The 19,057-nt window shown below is 43.1% G+C and overlaps 1 protein-coding gene across 2 annotated transcripts in view; it reads right to left on the bottom strand.

Annotated features, from left to right (window-relative positions):
- Positions 1-19,057, bottom strand: part of HHAT (hedgehog acyltransferase) — a 282,454-nt gene that overhangs the window by 122,840 nt on the left and 140,557 nt on the right. For both annotated transcript variants that reach the window (XM_031438630.2, XM_010992144.3), the window contains exon 9: positions 6,435-6,470. In XM_031438630.2, the coding sequence (XP_031294490.1) occupies positions 6,435-6,470 (36 nt within the window). The remainder of the gene's footprint in view (positions 1-6,434; positions 6,471-19,057) is intronic.

The following is a 19,057-nucleotide window of genomic DNA, read 5'->3' as shown; positions in this document are numbered from 1 at the left end:
TTCTGTTCCTGATGCAAAAATAGCTGCAGTTTTGTTTAATTCTGGTGTGTGGAATCGACGCAGCTCGTGGGCAAAGCCCAGGGAAGACCATGCACTCCCCCTGCTGAGCGAGTCATCCCAAACAGCACTGGGGAAGCAACCGCGTATGATGCCGTAGCTGCAAATAACAGAACTCACTCGAGTTAGTTTTAATATGAAAGGAATTGATTAAAGAAGAGTCAGCAGCCTGTACGATCTCTGAAAGAGGGTCTCAAAGCCAGGTGTGGAGGCTCTGCAGTCAGTAACTGTTGACAAATTACACCAGCACCGGTCTGCTGGGGACCGGCTGTGCCTGCCCCTGGGCTCAGGGAAACGGCTCCCATAACCAGAGCTGAGGCAGGGGCTCCCCCAAGACATCTTTCCCTCAAAGCCGGAGGCCACTGCTGCCTGGCTCACCGGCAGGCACTCCACGGCCCCCTCCCTCCACAGGCCATTCTCATTAGAATCTAAACAGACAGAAGGAGGAACCTGAGACCCTCGCTGCAAGGAAGGGAAGCAAGTTTCAGGCTTCTACCTGGTGCAGAGTGCCACAAACCAAAACAATCCCCAGGCATGAGGAAGAGAATTTTTTAAAAGGCACCACCACAACTTAAATGTCCTGTGGAGGAAACAGCCCATCTGCACTGGTTTAAGACCATGGATCTTACCACCAGTCCCGCTCAGCAGCAACCCTGACTCGGAGCTTTGTACATTATGTCTATACACTGCAAATTCTCTCAATTATTTCACCAGCGGCTCTGCAATGTTTTTAAAGGATACATTCATTCAGCGGAACATCTGTATTGATAGATCCTTTACACGTAGTGGGAAGGGAATTATGCATTTCAACTCTCGGAGCGTGAAGAAATCTCTTCTTTTTTATTCTTTTTTTAATCTGATTTTCTAATAAACTCGATAACAGTGCAGCCATGAAGATGAATAATTCTGCAGTTTTTCCGCAAAAGCAGCAAGATGGAAGAGAGTGGATCTGAGACATCTTCTGAGAACTACATGGGGCATAATCCCCTTCCATCCTAAAATTCTCCAAAGGAAGACGCTGTGAATGCTATCACTAACTATAGCGAACGTGGTGGTGGACTCTGTGGGACTCAAAGGAGGTTAAGAACTACCCTGTGACTCATGAAGCTCAAAAGTCAAATGTTTTTTAGCCCAGAGGGAAAGCCATTTCAAAACAGTTCTGCTCATTTCAGAATTCAGCAAACCCTGAATTCACACATCACTGAAGTTTGCTGCCCTGCGACAATTCAAAGACTCTCCAAACCATGGTGGAATCCCAAGTCAACCTTCAGAACAACAAAAGACACCACGAGATAATGAATACAGTTCCCTGTGCGACACAGCAGGTATCTTGTAGTAACCTATGATGTAAAAGAATATGAAAAGGAATACATGTATGTATATGTATGACAGAAACGTGATGCTGTACACCAGAAATTGACACAACATTGTAAACTGACTATACATCAATAAAAAAAAATTTTTAATTAAAATAAAAAGACACTATGAGAAATGAGCAGCTGTCCCATTCTACCCTCTCTTTCACCAGAACGAAATCATTCTTCAAAAGCGCACATGCTATTTCATACAAACATTGGTGTTGGTATAGGATTGAATCTGCACTGTATACAAATGTCATTCCCTAAGCAGGATCTGTTTGCTGATGTAAAGGATATTATCTTCTAATGACTGTATTAACTCCAGAGATCTTCTCAAATAGCTTTAGGGCCATGCCCGAGGCTCACTGTCTTTTTCTATTTGCCTCAGTAGTATCCATGGCATGATCCTTCCACTTCGCATTTCTGCTAGTCGGGACAGGGTATCAAACACTCTCCTCAAGACAAAAGTAGTGGCTCCGATGCACTCATATATGAACTTTAGAATAAAAAGGGAAAGTGATAGTAAAGAAAATTTATTTTGCTGTTTTTTAAAAGTTAGATTCTTATTTGAAATGGGTATTTGAAATGGATAACTAAATATAAATAAGAAATTATAGAAAATAAATTATAGAAAATAAGAAAACACAGGTGAATATTTTTTTCACAAGCATAAGCGTAAGAGCAATCATAAAAGGAAAACTGACAAATTTCATGCTTTAGACAACACGGAAGAGGACATCTCCAGGTTTTCTTTTGAAAGTCATGATGGCATCCCGTCTTGCTTGTAGTTATTGCCCAACCCGAGGAACTTAGAAGTGGGCAGGTGGGCAGATACAAAGCAATTATACCTTTCATCAAAGGGGTGGGGCTGGCTACAACTCCAGGGAAAATGAAAAATGCTTCAGTCAGCAAGAATCAAACCAAACATCACTAATCGCTTCTTGCCAAAACTTACCAAAGCTAAATTTAAAGAAGCCACCCTATTATCTAAAATGAAAGAGCTGTTTTCTCCTGTAATCTTTTTTCATAGACTGATCACTTTTTTCCTTTCTCTTTTGTAGCATCACATTAAGAACTCTAGGCAATACTCTTCTGTCGAGGCTATGCTGAAGTGCGTTGTGATTACTGTTTCCTGAAAGTCTTCCCTTTGGTTTGTATAAGATGTGGAAGGATTGAGCTCACTGAATTTTCCCACAGTCGTCATAAAACGCCAATACCGAAAATGCTCACACTTCATTAAATGTGACAGCTCCTTCCTGCCGCACAGCCCAGTGAGACCCTCCTACAACTTAAAAGGAAACATGTCCCTCCACGCAGTTGCCTAGGCTAAGATCACAGATAGGGCTCTTGGCTTTGTGGAAATTTATGTCATTCCAGAGAAGCTGACATTACTTCCATCAGTATAAAAGATGCAGCTGATTAATTTCAGGCACGCTGCTGTTTCTTTCATGCCAAATGCTAAGCATTCAATATAGCCCAACAACCCAGAGTACAAGTTAAGAGTCTGCTGGAGCCAATACACGCAGTTAATTAGGAAAAAAAATCTATGCCAGACTCACCATATGATCCAACAAACCCACTCCTGGGCATATATCCAGAGGGAACTCTAATTCAAAAAGATGCATGCACCCGAATGTTCATAGCAGCACTATTTACAACAGCCAAGACATGGAAACAACCTAAATATTTGTCCATCGACAGATGACTGGATAAAGAAGCTGTGGTATATTTATACAATGGAATACTACTCAGCCATAAAAATAATAAAATAATGCCATTTGCAACAACATGGATAGACCTGAAGATCATCATTCTAAGTGAAGTAAGCCAGAAAGAGAAAAATACCATATGATATCACTTACATGTGGAATCTTAAAAAAAATGACAAAAATGAATGTATTTACAAAACAGAAAGACTCACAGACATAGAAAACAAACTTATGGTTTTTTACTGGGGGTTGGGGGGGAAGAGGGTGGGAAGGGATAAATTGGGAGTTTGAGATTTACAGATACTAACTACTGTATATAATTTAAACAAGTTTCTTGTGTATAGCACAGGCAACTGTATTCAATATTTTGCAGTAACCTTTAATGAAAAAGAATACAAGAAGAAATATATGTATGTATATGTATGACTGAAACATTGTGCTGTACACCAGAAATTGACACACTGTAAACTGATTATACTTCAATAAAAAAATAATTTAAAAATCTATGCCAATTTCTCCAACATCTCCTCTTTTACCAAGGGAAATATATTTTCTTCTCTTGGCCATCACAGAGTGAGAAGGATTCCTCAAACACAACCCCCTCCTTCTTCCAACCCTCTAAGGTTCTCTCCAGTGACACACTTCTAGGAAAATGCCACTGCCCTTCAGGGTCACTAAGTCATTGCCTTTGTCTCCTCATTCCCCTGGCAACCATGTGCTGCTTCTTTCCACCAAAATGAAACCACTTACTCTAAGTTTAAAGGGCACTTAAGAATTTCTGTTGGCTAAATACAAGAGTTCTTCCAATTACAAAGAAAAAAAAATCCCCACTCAACGCCCGTCCACCAGCTGCCCAGTCTTTCTTACCTCCCCTTCACAGCTTACCTTCTTTAAAAAGTTGTTGGCTACCATTCCCTCACCTCCATTTTCATCATACCCACACCATCTTCAACCCAACTTCCAGGTCCAAGTGCAGGAAAAAACAGTTCTCACTAACGTGCCCAGTGATAAACAGTGCTCAGTCCCCACCAGGTGTGACCTCCCAGACCAGGAGCAGGAAAGATCCATTTTCTAAAGAGAGCTGCAAAAAAAGGGGTGATATCCCCACCCCATCCTAGGATGACTAAGAGATGGAGAACTGACTGCCCCCACTAGCCACCTCCTCCACCCCATGCCACACCCCACCCTATACACAAGCTGGGAAGGGGGCAGAGGAGGAGACTCGAGTCCTTACATTCTTGGCTTAGTGAAGAGTGCTGTCATGTCTTTGGAGGGCAGTGGGTGGGATGGGGGACAGGGGATGAAGAGATGTCATCACAGAGACCGGACATGTCTGCAAGAAGAGGAGACTGAACTCTCATTCCCCAAGTGGATAAGCAGTGGGCGTGCTGATTTGCTCTGCCCCTCCCAGAGCAAAGGAAAGGAAAACTACAGGAAGACGGCAGGGCAGGAAGAAGCCTCAGGTCTGCTTGGTTCACAGAACGACTGATTGAGATGCCTAGTTAGATCACCTCCTTAGTACTCACCCAAAAGGGCCCCCTACCAGGGCCAGGGGATCCCAGCACCAGTTACATTAGAGACATTTAACCCCTCCCTCTGCCTATGGAAGACACAGAGTCCAGGAGAAGGACAGGGAGGAGGGGTCCCAGAGGCAGCCCACCCCTCCTCCTCACTTCCTGTTGCTCAAAGGACACGGCTGGCAAGTGATAAGCTCAGGAAAAGCTTTAAATCCAATGTCTATTTTTCTCATGGTGGTATTCCCAGACATGCCCAAGCAAGGGGCACATGGAAGGCTTAATGATTATTTGTTGAATAAAGGAAAAGCACCTTCTTAATTGTAACTCTCCTTGTCTTTCCTGGTTCATTTCCTCATCCAGTCACTCCTACACAAATGTTTGTTGAAGGTTAATTATATATAATTTAATTATGGAAAGATGATTAAGACATGTTCCCTGCCCTCAGCAAAGTTACTAGAGAAAATAAGTACAAACTTGCATCCACCACAGAAATTCTGTGAACAACAGCATGGGAGTGATACCAAGTACTGAAGACACTACCTCAAAAAATCCAAACTATTGCCCAGATCGGTTTAGATACAGAATTCTCATGCCTGCCCTTCCCATGACCACTGGCCCTTTATCCCTCCTGCTAAACTACATTTACCACTTGATGTGTTAAGGTAGCAGTTTACATACCACCATCTGTGTGTGATATCCTGGAGAAAGCCAGGATAATCCATATTCCCTGGGTCTGGGGGAGACAAGGAGATTTCAATGCACAGCCTTGGATGGAGACTTAGAGAGAGGACAAGTTATGGATGGCCCTTCTTGGAACACCGCCATATGCAATCTGGCATAGAGGAAATGCTGCTGGTTTAGGACCAAGGCGAAGCCAGTGACGTACATTTCCCCTCAGAGAGCATCTTACCCACGAGGAGATGGTCATGCATCGTGGAGAACTGAACCACCGTAACAGCTGCCCAGAAATCACATGTGATTTAAAGGATTGCTGATTAGCAGACTCCTAGAATTAACTACCATTTAGAGCCATGTATTTGCAGAAATCAAATCACTCTGCATGACTTCTGGTTTCCTTATAATCTTTAGCTCACAATCCTTCAGCAACCATTATTGCTTCCCACACATATTTTTGATGGTTATTTTTAATGACCATTTTCCACCATAATTAGAATAATAAATACACGTTCAGTATAATAAAAAAATCTAGAAAATTTAGCAAAGTTTATAGCAGGAAAAACATCACGCATATTCTTACCAACACTGTTAATATTCTGGTATATTTCCACTTAAACTCTGTTTGATTTAATAGCTATTTGGAATTAATGTGCCCCATAAGCCAACTCTGGTAAAAAATCACCAATATACTAGGATATAAACTGCCATCTGTAATCTCTTTCAATTAGGAACAAAGTTATATCTTCAATGACTATTAAACAACCAGTTTAGTTTAAAAAGCTTAAATTCAATGGAGAGAAAATTGGTTCAGAGAGTTGTTTAATGTAGGAATGCAAGCTGGCACTCTCTGCTTTTCTATTTGCTTTTCCCAATCGTTGGACAGCTATCATTTCAGATATAAATCCCTTTAAACATAAATTCCCTTGATTGTTTAAAAGGATACACATGTGTGATTCTGGGAGGCACAAAAAGCAGTGCTGGTCGTGCTTTCTTGACAAGTTATTTACAATTGCCATTATTTATCAAGATACTTAAACATGGATTTTATTTTCATCTCAGTGTTCCGTAACAGACCTGCTATTCAATGATAGCTCAAAGAAAAGTTGTTGGCTTACCTGATTAAGAAGTCATGCAGGCCAACGTCAAAATACCTGTTTAAGGGAGACAAAGACAGGCATATCAAGGGAAGACATTTACAGCAGTGGTGGACTTGACAAAAAAAATCGACAATTTACATTCAGAGCATGGTGAATACACAGATTACTCCATGACCAGTGGTTCTCAAAGTATGCCACAGCAGCGTTACCCGGGAACTTGCTGGAAATGCAACTTCTCAGGCTCCACCTCAGACACGCAAACTCAGAAAATCTGGGGATGAGGCCCAGCAATTAGATTTAACACGCACACCAGGTGATTCCGATGCAGAACTACTGCTCTCTGATAGCACACATGTCTCTCTCTCTCTCTAGAAACAAAGGCCACAAGAGTGAATTTCACCACTTTTCCAAAAGAGGAGTCTTTTTATAACACTCGTTTGAGTAAATGTTCATTTACTCAAAAATAAATGAAATATGGTTTTCCTTTGGGGAGAGATCATTGAGGATTTTTTACTCTTTAATGCAGGTACTAGAGACTGAACCCAGGCCCCTGTGCTTGCTAAGTACACACTCTACCACTGAGCTACACCCTCCCCACTAAGTGAAATATTTTTTTGGGGGGGTGGGAGGTAATTAGGTTTATGTATATATTTTTAAGGAAGTAACTGGGGATTGAACCCAGGACCTTGTGTGTGCTAAGCATACACCACTTGAGCTACACCCTACCCCCTGAAATATGTTTTAAAAACACAAAACTACACTGGCCAAAGGGAAGAACAGGGGTGGGGAAGGGTCAGTTCTGTTCCTCCCTCTCCTCCAGGACACAGCCCTGAGCTTTCCCGCGGAGAGAACCACCCACCCCATCTGAGACGGCTCTAGCAGGGACGGGAGAAAGCCGTTCCATGTGCTCACTGGTGAGCCTGTCATGGTGCCTGGGCCTCACACCAGGCATCCAATAAACCCTGGGCAGCGGTGGACCCTTTCAGGCACACCTCTCCCAACGCCACCAGACTGGCTTAGTCCATTGGAACGGCACTGCCCCGGTTTCCCTAATGAGCACGCTCGTTCCCCCCTAAACCTCCAACCGCTCAGCCCGTGTCTGTCTCCCACCTTTGGGTCCAGCTGTGAGTGGCCTGAGTCATCATGCTGCTGCCCACCAGGTATAATCGCCACTGCTAACACCCCGATGGCGGTGGTTACGTACCTGGCGTCCCAGCCAGCTATCTGCCCAGAGAAAGCCTGGGTTCATCCTGCGCTACAGGCAATGAGCAATGCACACAGAAATGCACCCGAGCGGGGTTTGACTGCCCAGGCCCTGACTGTCCCTAGCTTCCAGGTCCACCCTACCCCGTCTCTGGAACATCTCAGCACATCCAGCACCTCACACCCTGTACCCCGACATACAGCAGGTGATTACTGACATCACAAGGATTCCTTGTGGCATACCTTTAAATGACAAGATTCTTTTATGTACTCGGGCATCTGTTTACAGATTACAGACATGGGGGAGGTGAGAATAGAGACACGGAGCCAAAATATGAGGGACCTCATTTACTGTATCACTTACTTGAAATAATGATAAAATTCAGGGAAAATCAAATTCAAGATACATAAATTCCATTTACTCCTAAGCCTTCTGAACAGAGCTCTGGAGGAGATACACTTGCAGGGATAGCTGATTTGTTTCAGCTGGTTTTACATGGATCCAGATGAGGTCAATTCCTATCGTATTTAACGCAGATTTAAAAAAAACAAAACAAAAAGCAGAAACAGAAATGATCCCTCCTCTCAACCAAAACCAAGGCTACATTGCTCAGCCAGAAAAGTAAATCTTCAAACGACAGATAGCAATTGTTAAGTCCGCCAGAACTGCAGTATGGGAGGCAGAAGTATGTATGAAGTAAAACAAAGATTTCTGCTTCCGTCACTCACACAAACCTGTTCAGTCTTTTCAGTTATATACCAGCTACAGAAAGCATCAGACTCTGTTGCAGGAATCAGAGGCTGAATGGATGTGGAAGGAGTCACAGAGACCTTAGGTATAGAGGTGGGGGAGGGGAAGAAGCCCCCACCACCCCCGAAGGAGTCATGAAAATCCTAATTACAGAAATTATTATTTGAGTATTTAGAAGGTGGCAACTACTATGTTTGGTACTCACCGACACGCGCAGTTACCGTAGGTGTTGGCATCCCTGTTTATCGGTGAAGGAACAACACTCCAGAGGCTAAGTAACTGGCACAGAGCTCACAGACAGCAGAGGACAAAGCTGGGAGTCAAACTGAGCCCTGAAGCCGTGAAATACGTGCTCTTCCCCCTAAAAGCACGGCTCTCGCCGCCTCTCATTATTACTCATTGAAAGTGGCTGTTGATTTTCAATAAATGAGCCCTTTCCGCCCCCACCTGATTTCTGCTTCTCCAGACCTGGCTGCCCGGCTCCAGGCGAGCCCACGTGCTGCGCTCCCTTTAAGCACACCTGCTCTGCAGGCAGCATCTCCCGCCTCGGGTCTTAGTCAGCCCGGCTCTGGAAAGTTCTGTGAATTCTCTGGGCTTTAGCCTCCCGTTTGGGAAAACGGAGAGGTTGTGAGAATTAAGTGATAAAATACAGATACAGGGCTTAGCACAGCGCTTGATACACCATGAGGACTCAGTAAATAGTAACCTCCTTCCCTCCGATTTTTAAGAGTTGTTTTAATGGGAGCCCCATTCCCAGTAACTCAGTGGGAGCAGCAAGCCGCCTTAAAAAAAGGGTAGAAGTTGTCTTCCAATGCAGCCCAGAAAGAGAGGCCACTCAATCCAGGGCCCTGGCAGAGCCAGAGCACTGGAGAAAAGGTCAGCACGGCTGGAAAATCTGAGGGACGGGCACAGAGCTCAAGAAACGGGCAGAAAAGCAGGAAGAGCATTTGTTCCGTGGGGTCCTCACCAAGAGCCTTGGGGCTGAGTGAGAGTGGGCTGGGTGGGGCGGGGCAGGGAGCCTCCTCCCACCACCCCCACCCGGAACTCGCACCTTATTTGGATATACTGGTACATACCAGTACATACCAGTGCATGTCCAGCTTCACCAGTAACTATGGTCTCCTATGAAATTTAGGGTCTAAATGTACAGAAGTGAAGGATTGTGAAAACATGCTGTGTTTCAGACTATTTCTTCTCATGCCTGTGTGATTGGCTGAGAATGGAATTAGGGGCTGGGACAAGTGGGGGACCTTAAGGATCCTTGTGACAGGTAAGCTGATTAAGAATGCAGGAACCAGAGCCTGCCACCAAGCAGATTCTCAATCATTATCTTTTGAGTAAATTAACATGTGGATCACATGCTGTCATGAGTGCCTGCCTGGGCACTCGGCACAGTAGACTGCAGGCAGAAGATGCTCAAAAGTAATTATTTAATATATCACTCTTATGTGTAAATACATTAAATAAACACCCACAGGGAGAAATGGGCCTTCTCTTCTGAAATAAGATAGCTATCAAACTACAGCACAATTATTCTTATCACCGTTGAAGAAAGTAACCTCTCATGGCTACCAGCTCACAATAGGCCAAGGTTTCCTTCTGAGAAGACATAAGAAGCAGTGGTCCTGTGCATACTATTCTTGCTTCCTTCCGGAAAATAAAAACAGGAAATCTTCTACACATTATTTTATATAAAATAGATAAACAACAAGGACCTACTGTATAGCACAGGGAACTATACTCAATCTCTTGTAATAACATATAATGGAAAAGAATCTGAAAAAATATATATGCACGGATATGCATAACTGAATTGCTTTGCTGTACACCTGAAACTAACACTATAAATCAACTACACTTCAATAAAAGACAAAATATTTTAAAAGTAGGAAATCTGTGTGCATACGTGATATGAACATTTTTGTTGTCCAAGCATCAACTGATATGCAACAGCTTGATATACAAAAAGGAACTTTTGAACCCTTATTACCTCCCTCCCTTCCGAAAAAAAAAAGTCCTTAATCAATCAATGAATCAGAAAAAAATCCCGGGGAACTTTGAAGAAAAAAAAGGAACTTTTGAACAAGCTGCAATATCCTAATAAGGCAGTGAATTTCCCACCCCGAGTTCAAGCATGGGTTAAGAGGGTGTTTAGAGGAGACTGGAGCGACAGCCAGAAAACCGGAATGGATGAACTTAAGGCTCTACCTGGCCTCAGGCTTCCGACTCCCTGCTTCAGCCACTTTCAGGAAGCGTCTCTAAGTATGAACGCTCACTTCCCGGGCAGCAGCTCTCGTCTGATAACCATCAGCAAATTAGTAGACTGTGCCTGGGCTAATGCTTCCGTGGCAGCCCTGATGGTTTATTCATTATGATTCTGACTACTGTTCCCGTTGAGCTTCAGAGTGTATCCCAGTTAGGCTCCCAGCACCTGCCAGAGGGGTCCTGCACTTAGGTTTACTCCTGGAGCACACAGCATCCGCTTCGGACAGAGAAGGGGTCAGGCCCACTGCTGGCAGTCTTAACTGGGTAGGCCAGGGGACCCAGGTCAAAGTTCACAATAACTTGCATGTGTATGAGGTAAGAAGTAAATGTACGCATGCGCTAGTAGCATGCGGCAGCATTATGAACAACACGCATGCGCAAACAGCATGAGTCAGCATTATGAACAACACGCATGCCCGGGCGTTATAAAAGGAGAAGTGCGAACACCTGCACGCGCCATCTGCTTGTACCGTAGTAAGGTGCTGTTATGCTCCATGTCGGCCCCTCGCGCCTTCTTCCAGTCGGGCAGCGCACCTCCTTGAATCCCTCTTCGGCCTCCTGTGGCTGACACCCACACAGCATGTCGGCGGCAGAACTCGTTCCAGAACCCACAGTTGGTTCCAGGATTTGCTCTGCTCTGCCAGGCTGCCTGCCTTTCAGGGTCCTGGTCCTTCCTTCCAGGCTGATCTTGGCTGTTCGGGACTTAGGGACTAAAGAAGAAAGGAACGGTGCACCAGAAGCTACAAATGCCACCTAACCAGTGAGGTATGTTTTAGAACCACCGTGGTATGGCCATCTAGCCTGACACACGCAGGGCAGTGTCTCTGTGAAGTACCATATTCACCCTCAGTCTTTGCCTCGGCTTCTTCAGTTTACAACCCTCACAGCTTTTCATCTCCAGACTTGTCCATCCCATGAGTGGGCTGCCAAGGTCTAGCTCACACTCCTACCTGGAAGTCTGAAGACTGACTTGAAGGGTTGGAGGTAAAAACTGAATCAAATCACTACGAGAATAAAGTTCGTAACTAGACTCGAGAAGCCCTGATTAGTTCTGACTGGGCTACCTAACAATTTCAAAGTGGAGGAGAGACTTTTAAGTTTATCTGCTGTAACCTCCTCACTTGACAGAGTAAAGACATAGATAATAAGGAAGATGAAACAGTTTGAAGCACAACTAGGGGCAGAGCTGAGGCTAATGGTCAGGTCCCCTAGACCCCAGTTCTTTATTCAAAATGTCACAATGCTGCCCTCCTGTTGGTCTCAATCAGAGTCTTTATTTTCCGAGAACGTACAGGACACAATACTTGGAAGGGGCTTCCTGATGACATCACGTAACAACTGGCATCAAGTCATGCCATCTTTATCTCCACCTGGAAAAGTCACATAAACAGAGTCTGCAGGATACCATTCCCTCACTTTCTTATGTTTTTCCAACACCTGGTTCTGTCTAAATCTTACCTGCATAGAGATTTGAGATTCAGAGCATGCACAGTCGGGGATAAAAAGTGATGCCGGGGTAAAGGGGAAGAGTGAAAGTGAATTTAGGCCAGTAAGACTCCAGGTGCCAGACCAGAGCCAAGTGAAGAGAGAATGTGATGGAGAGGAAGCAGGGACAGTGGGTGTAAATAACTCGCATGTGTTGTTTATACACATACATGGTTCTGAAGTTGGAGTGGAGAGGGTAGCAGCTTCAGCAGGATAAGACAAATGAGGTGGTTTTTTGTTTATCTAGGGGGAAAGTTTCCACTGTGACAGGTGATGAGTGCAGAAGCCAGGAGATTTAGCAGAGGGAGGACTTTTAACCGAGTATGAGACAAAGCCATCGGTTGAGAGAAAAATGGTTAAGAGTGATGTGCTAGACATTCGCTGCTTTTCTCCGCTCACCTGTGTGTTTGAGGGGAGGCCTGACATCCTTCTGGGGACTAACAGCTCACCCACCGTGTCCAGTTCTAGCGAGACAATCAGTCCCTGCTCCTGCCTCCCCCAGGAGCATAGGAAAGACACCCAGGCTGCAATGAGATTCTTGTTCTCAGGATTATATTTCAGGATAAAGATAGACAGGAAGACAAAAACAAAAACAAAAAAAAAAAACTGAGGCTGACTCACCCCAGATGTCGCACCTGGATATATCCATAACACTTTTCTCATGTGGCCACAACAAATTCTGTTAAAGAAGCAATTCTCTGCTTCTTTGTTCTGTTCTATTCTTGATGCACAAGCCCTCGTCCATTAAAATAATGACAAATGTCTCTGTAGAGCTCTACATGTACAAAGCACTGTCATAACATTTCTTAACAAACTGTAAGGAAAGTAGGGCTTGTATATTTTGCCATTTGCCAGCTAGAGAAGCCAACACAGGGTGCCTAACAGGGCCTGGTCCACAGGCTCAGTAAATATGTGAATGAATGAATAAATGCATGAATGAAGGTTAAATGGCTAGCCAGCAGTTACATAGTTAATAACTGACCCAACTTCAACTTGAACTCAGATTTCCTCATTAAAAACTCAGAGCAATTAAAGTAACATATATTAAAATAATGCCATTTGCAGCAACATGGAAGGACCTGGAGATTGTCATTCTAAGTGAAGTAAGCCAGAAAGAGAAAGAAAAATACCATATGATATCACTTATACGTGGAATCCTAAAAAAAAAGATACAAATGAACTTATTTACAAAACAAACAGGCTCACAGACATAGAAAAGAAACTTACAGTTATCAGGATGGGGGAAGTGGTGACAAGGGATAAATTGGGAGTTCGAGATTTGCAGATATAATGACTATATGTAAAATAGATAAACAACAAGTTTATACTGTAGAGCACAGGGAACTATATTCAATATCTCATAGTAACCTATAATGAAAAAGAACATGAAAATGAATATATGTGTATATATGTATGACTGAACTATTACGCTGTACACCAGAAATTGACACATTGTAAACTGACTATATACTTCAATAAAAACATTTAAAAATTTAAAAAATAAAAAAATTTAAGTAACATATATTATAAGTCAAATGAGATGCTTATCGAAAATTGTGTTTGTAATTTCTGGACTAGGACAGATTTTTGTTTGTTGTTCTTAAGAATAATACACTGGCTTTGGGAGCCTGAAATGTAGTAATAGCGGATATTAATTGCTAAGGTGGCACTATGGAAGAGGGGTCCCCTCACATCAATAAAATTAAAGCACCTACTGATGGGACGGACAGGGTCTTGTAAAAAAAAAAAAATCAAACCAAACCTCACCCCCCAAAACAAACACAGTGTCCAGCAGCTCATGAAAAGAGTATTGACATCACAACAGCAGGAGAGGCATGCAGCAAGGGCTTCCCAGAGGAGGTGATGCTCTTGCTGGGTTTTGTAGGAAAAGTAGAAGCTGGCCAGCTTGGGGAGGGAAGTACTTGCCAGGTGGCATGTCAATTCCATGGGACTTAGGCTCCTCCCTGGAAGCCAGCTTACTAGGACCCCAAAGAACAGCACGCTGGGTTGGAATCTAAAGTGTTACTGACTGGGAGGGGAACTGGCCCCAGAGCCATGGGAGATAGTGATAGATGTACCCTTCTTTCTTCCAGGTAGCACTTGCAGTGATGATGCCCAGAAGGCAACCAAAAACAGCAAGATAGAGGAAGAGAAATCATATCTCTGATGGAACTGCTGATACGGTCTCGCTGATCCTTATGCCCAGGTTGCCTTTGACAACCCGACTACTGAATTATCTCCAAGCAGAGAATGAGAACATCTGACTTTCGCCTTTTATTCCCCCCTCAGGAAAGATTATATAGCGATATGAGCCTCGGCTTCTGTTTATAAAGTAAACTGGGCCCAAGATACTCAGCATTTCGGGAACCGCAATAAAGTAGGTCAGGTCTCAAAAGGCTGGGACTGAGAACTGGGTAATTAAACAAGTCAATACTTAGCCCCAAAATGCCACCGTGTTACAAGAATTTAACACAGAGCAAATGTTAACACAATCTTAAAAGCTGAAAAAAGTTTTTTCAGTCCATGTATATTTACAATCAGTCATCTGATTAAAATCTCATTCCACTGTACAGCATGTCTCTTGTGGGCACCACATTACAGTGAGTGATTACTCATGATATGTGCTTGATGAAGCTGTTCATTATGGCTTGAAAAACTGCACCACATGATCGTTTCAATGATCTGGTTTCACCCCTCAGAATAGTCGGAACATTTGGTTCTGCCACCATTAGTAACCTAAGGCCAACAGGTTTGAAAAGACAGAAATGAGACTCAAGTGTGCCCAACTGGGGTGCACTAGTTCGTCGTCTTTTTTATACTGAAACTAAAGATCCATTACCATAATTAGAATTCAAAAAAATGGTCATTACATCCAAAAATGATACTTGATAATCAATTTTAAAATAAATTTGATGTTAGTGTCATTCTCACTAATTTCTTTTTTCCATAAATACAACTGATTGATTTATTTAACATTTTTGTTGAATTATAGTCATTTTACAATGTTGTGTCAATTTCCAGTGTAGAGCACAATTTTTCAGTCACACATGAACATACATATATTCATTGTCACATTCTTTTTCACCGTGAGCTACCACAAGATCTTGTATATATTTCCCTGTGCTATGCAGTATAATCTTGTTTATCTATTCTTCATATGCCTGTCAGTATCTACAAATTTTGAAATCCCAGTCTGTCCCTTCCCACCCCCCTGTCCCCTTGGCAACCACAAGTTTTTATTCTATGTCTATGAGTCTGTTTATTTTGTATTTATGTTCTTTTTTTTCTTTTTTTTAAGATTCCTTTCCCTCTTCAGTTTTATTTTCATACTAATTATATATGGGAGCCTTGATAAGAATGTCCTATTGGTATTTATTCACTACTAAGACATAAGCAGAGTTCTAGGGTTTTAAAACAATGGGTCCCCAAATCTTTGCACCCTCTCCTATGCTCACTAATTCTAGCAAAATTTCTTAATCTCTCCTTAGGCATCTCTTTCACCCAGAGGGTTCCAGCTAATCAAAGTGAATATGATCATTTTTCCTTCTGTAACTTTCTAGCAAATTCTCCCTCATTGAAATTCAGAAGAAGAAAAAAATTAAAGTGGTTATACAGCAACAATCTGTCAATGAGAGAAGAACCCACACTGCAATCCAGCAGAGACAGGTGAAGGGAGTGGGGAGCGGGGACCCGAGGGGCACAGGTGAGGATGGAACTCTGTCGGGCTGTGTCATGTGCCAGGCCTGAGGCTGGGAGCAGCGTGATACAGACGGTCTCACCGGAACCAGATAGGACATTCTGCACGGGGCTGGTGAGCACAGTACAGCCAGGAAGGAAAAATCAAGGGACAGCAAGACAGAGAGCTAATACACACAAAAAGCTCGTAGCTTTTCATAAACCATCATGCAAACCTTTGCTTTTGTTTTTCATAGTTAAAATGCCAAAGCCAGGTCAGTGGGCCAAGCCTGGAGCAACTCTGCTGGCGGTCCTTCGTTCAGAGTGTGTTCTGGACGGAGAGAAAGGCATTTCATACGGCTGACCAGCGATGCTGCCTGGTCTGTGAGGGCTCTGGCCTTCAGGAATATACATACAGGTTTGAATCTCAAGAGACCTTCAAACGTCTCTGCAGTCCTCAACCTGCTCACTCAAGCCGTCAGGGGGCCACATTCATGTTATGAAAATTAAGTCCATCTCCCCCTGGAGGTTACCAAAAATGAGATGGGCTTCAAAGGGGAAAAAACTTACTTCAAGAAATAGAAATTATATTATAAATAGTCTCTAACATTCTAAAGTTCACAAATTTCAAGAACAATTAAAATTTACATTTAATAGAAACACTGAGAAAAAGTAGCATCTTGTGTATATTATAGCACAAACCTTCATCTTCTGAACATAAGCACATTCAAGAAAATAAAGAATTTAATTTCCTCCTCTCTTCAACAAATATGTATCTAGCCCCCACGCTGGGCCAGTGACTGGCAGGTGCTGGGAACAGTCCCTGCTTACAGGAGTTTACAGACTAGGGAGGCAACTGATACACAAATAATAAATGACAGTGTGCCCAGCATGCTGGGGGAATACTTCTTGGAGAACTAAAGGACCCCTGTCCCTGGAAGGCTGCTGAGAGTAACAGTCCTCTGACCCTCCCCTGTGACTGGAAGATGAAGAAGACCCCAGCAAGTCAGAAAAGACCTGTGGCTGCAGGCTGACAAGCAGTGGGAGCTCTCTGAAGCACAGACAGTGAACAGCAAACCAGGAGGCTTCCCCGCAGTTTTAAGTGAAAAGCCAGTGGCCATATGTTTTTACTTACTGGTGTTTTCTGCTGGTCCCTTAACTGGAGACTCCCTAGCCTGCTTAGAGTCTACTAGTGCTTCAAGGAAAATTTCTTCTTTTTCAGTCACTTAACGCTAATTTTTTAAAAATCCACCTGAAAAGCTAAAATGGATTTGTTTTTCACAGTAAGGTATATTAAAAGTCACATCTATATTTATTCTGTAAGATCCCTTTATATAAGGCACATTGTTATGTATGTAATAGGCCCTCTACACAAAACATGAAAGTTCAATTATAAACTTACATCTTTGCCTACCTAAAGGTAAACCCCCTTCGTCTACTGGTAAAATTTCTTACAAGCGCATTACTCAGCCCACACCCACGGGCCAATAAGCAAGCAGAAAAAAAAAAGGCAGAAAGTATAATTACTCTCACAAACCCAGACAGTATATTGCACAAGCCACACAGTTGTGCGTAAAGTACGGCCACAGATCTGAAGTGAGAGCCCACCGACAGCGGATGTGCTGGCAGCTGACCAGATGGGTGAATGACGCAGCACTGCAGAAGTCAGACAGGGGGGCGATGAAAGGACACAGTGCAGGCTCATTTTATTTATGGATAAACAGACCTGCATAGCCCGTTTCGACTTCAGTTGTATTGTTTCATTGTAAAAATCACTGGTGTTCACAGTCACGGTCTGAAAGTCACTGGTAATTAACCATGGGTGTAAAAGAGCACCAACTGCAGGGCTTCTGGGGTTTTGGGGTTTTTTTTTGTTGTTTTTGTTTTTTGTTTTTTTTTTTGCTTAGTTTTGTTTTGGGAGAGGTAATTAGGTTTATTTATTTACTTATTTATTTTAATGGAGGTACTGGGGATTGAACCCAGGGTCTCCTGCATGCAAAGCATGTGCTCTACCCCTGAGCTACACCCACCTCCCAATAGCAGAGCTTCTTAAATGGGCTTCTGCCAGCTAACGGACCACTCTGCCCAATAGCACAGAGTACTAGCCACTGCAGAGCAGTGTTTCTTAAACCCTTTTTCACGTGACCCACATTAAGAAATGCATTTTGATGTCATTTTAAGTGAAGTAAGCCAGAAAGAGAAAGAAAAATACCATATGAGATCGCTCACATGTGGAATCTAAAAAGAAAAAAAAGAACATAAATACAAAAGAGAAACAGACTCACAGACATAGAATACAAACTTGTGGTTGCCAAGAGGGAGGGGAATGGGAAGGGACAGACTGGGAATTCGAAATTTGTAGATACTGACAGGCATATGTAGAATAGATAAGCAAGGTTATACTGTATGGCACAGGGAAATATATACAAGACCTTGTGGTAGCTCACAACAAAAAAGAATGTGACAATGAATGTATGTATGTTCATGTATAACTGAAAAATTGTGCTCTACACTCGAAATTAACAACATTGTAAAATGACTATAACTCAATAAAAAAATATTAAAAAAAAAAGAAAAAGAAATGTACTTTGTATCTCAACCCAGTATTCACCAATATGGAGGGAGGCTATGGTAGCCAGGTTTCAAGATGGTCCTCAATGGTTCTCGCCTCCTGGCAATCACACTCTTCTGCAGCCCCCACTGTGCCAGGACTAGTCTGTGTGACTAATGGAACAGAAGAGAAACATGGCAGATGTGATGAGAGTAGGTGATGGTAAACAAGACTGTGGCTTCTGACCTGGGGATGCTCTTTTGTTCTTGCTCTCAGATCATGCGCTCTGGTGGAAGCTAGCTACGATGTCCTGGGTAGCCCTAAGGAAAGACCCACAGGACTGGGAGCTGAGTCTCCAGCCAGTAGGCACAAGAGCGAGCTTGGAAGTGGACCTTCCAGCCCAGTCAAGCCTCCCGATGACTGCAGCCCAGGAGGACAGCTCATCTTCAACCCAAGTCAAACCGTTCAGCAAGGCAGCTGCTGGCCCCCAGAGATAATAAAATACTGGTTGTTTTAAATTGCTGTTTTGGGGTAATTTGTTATACAGGAATAGATAACTACTACAGGCATCAGTTTCAAGAAATCTGTCTTACTTTTACTCTGAGCAATTCAGTGATGCTTTCTATTCCTTATTTTTCAAAATGCTGTCTGCAACCTACTAAAATAATTATGACCATAATAGGTCGTAACCTGAGTGATTTTTTTTTCTGC

This window comes from Camelus dromedarius, chromosome 21 (assembly GCF_036321535.1).
Source record: "Camelus dromedarius isolate mCamDro1 chromosome 21, mCamDro1.pat, whole genome shotgun sequence".
Lineage (NCBI taxonomy): Eukaryota > Metazoa > Chordata > Mammalia > Artiodactyla > Camelidae > Camelus > Camelus dromedarius.
The sequence above is the reverse complement of the archived record's forward strand: the minus strand, read 5'-3'. Positions and strand labels throughout refer to the sequence as shown.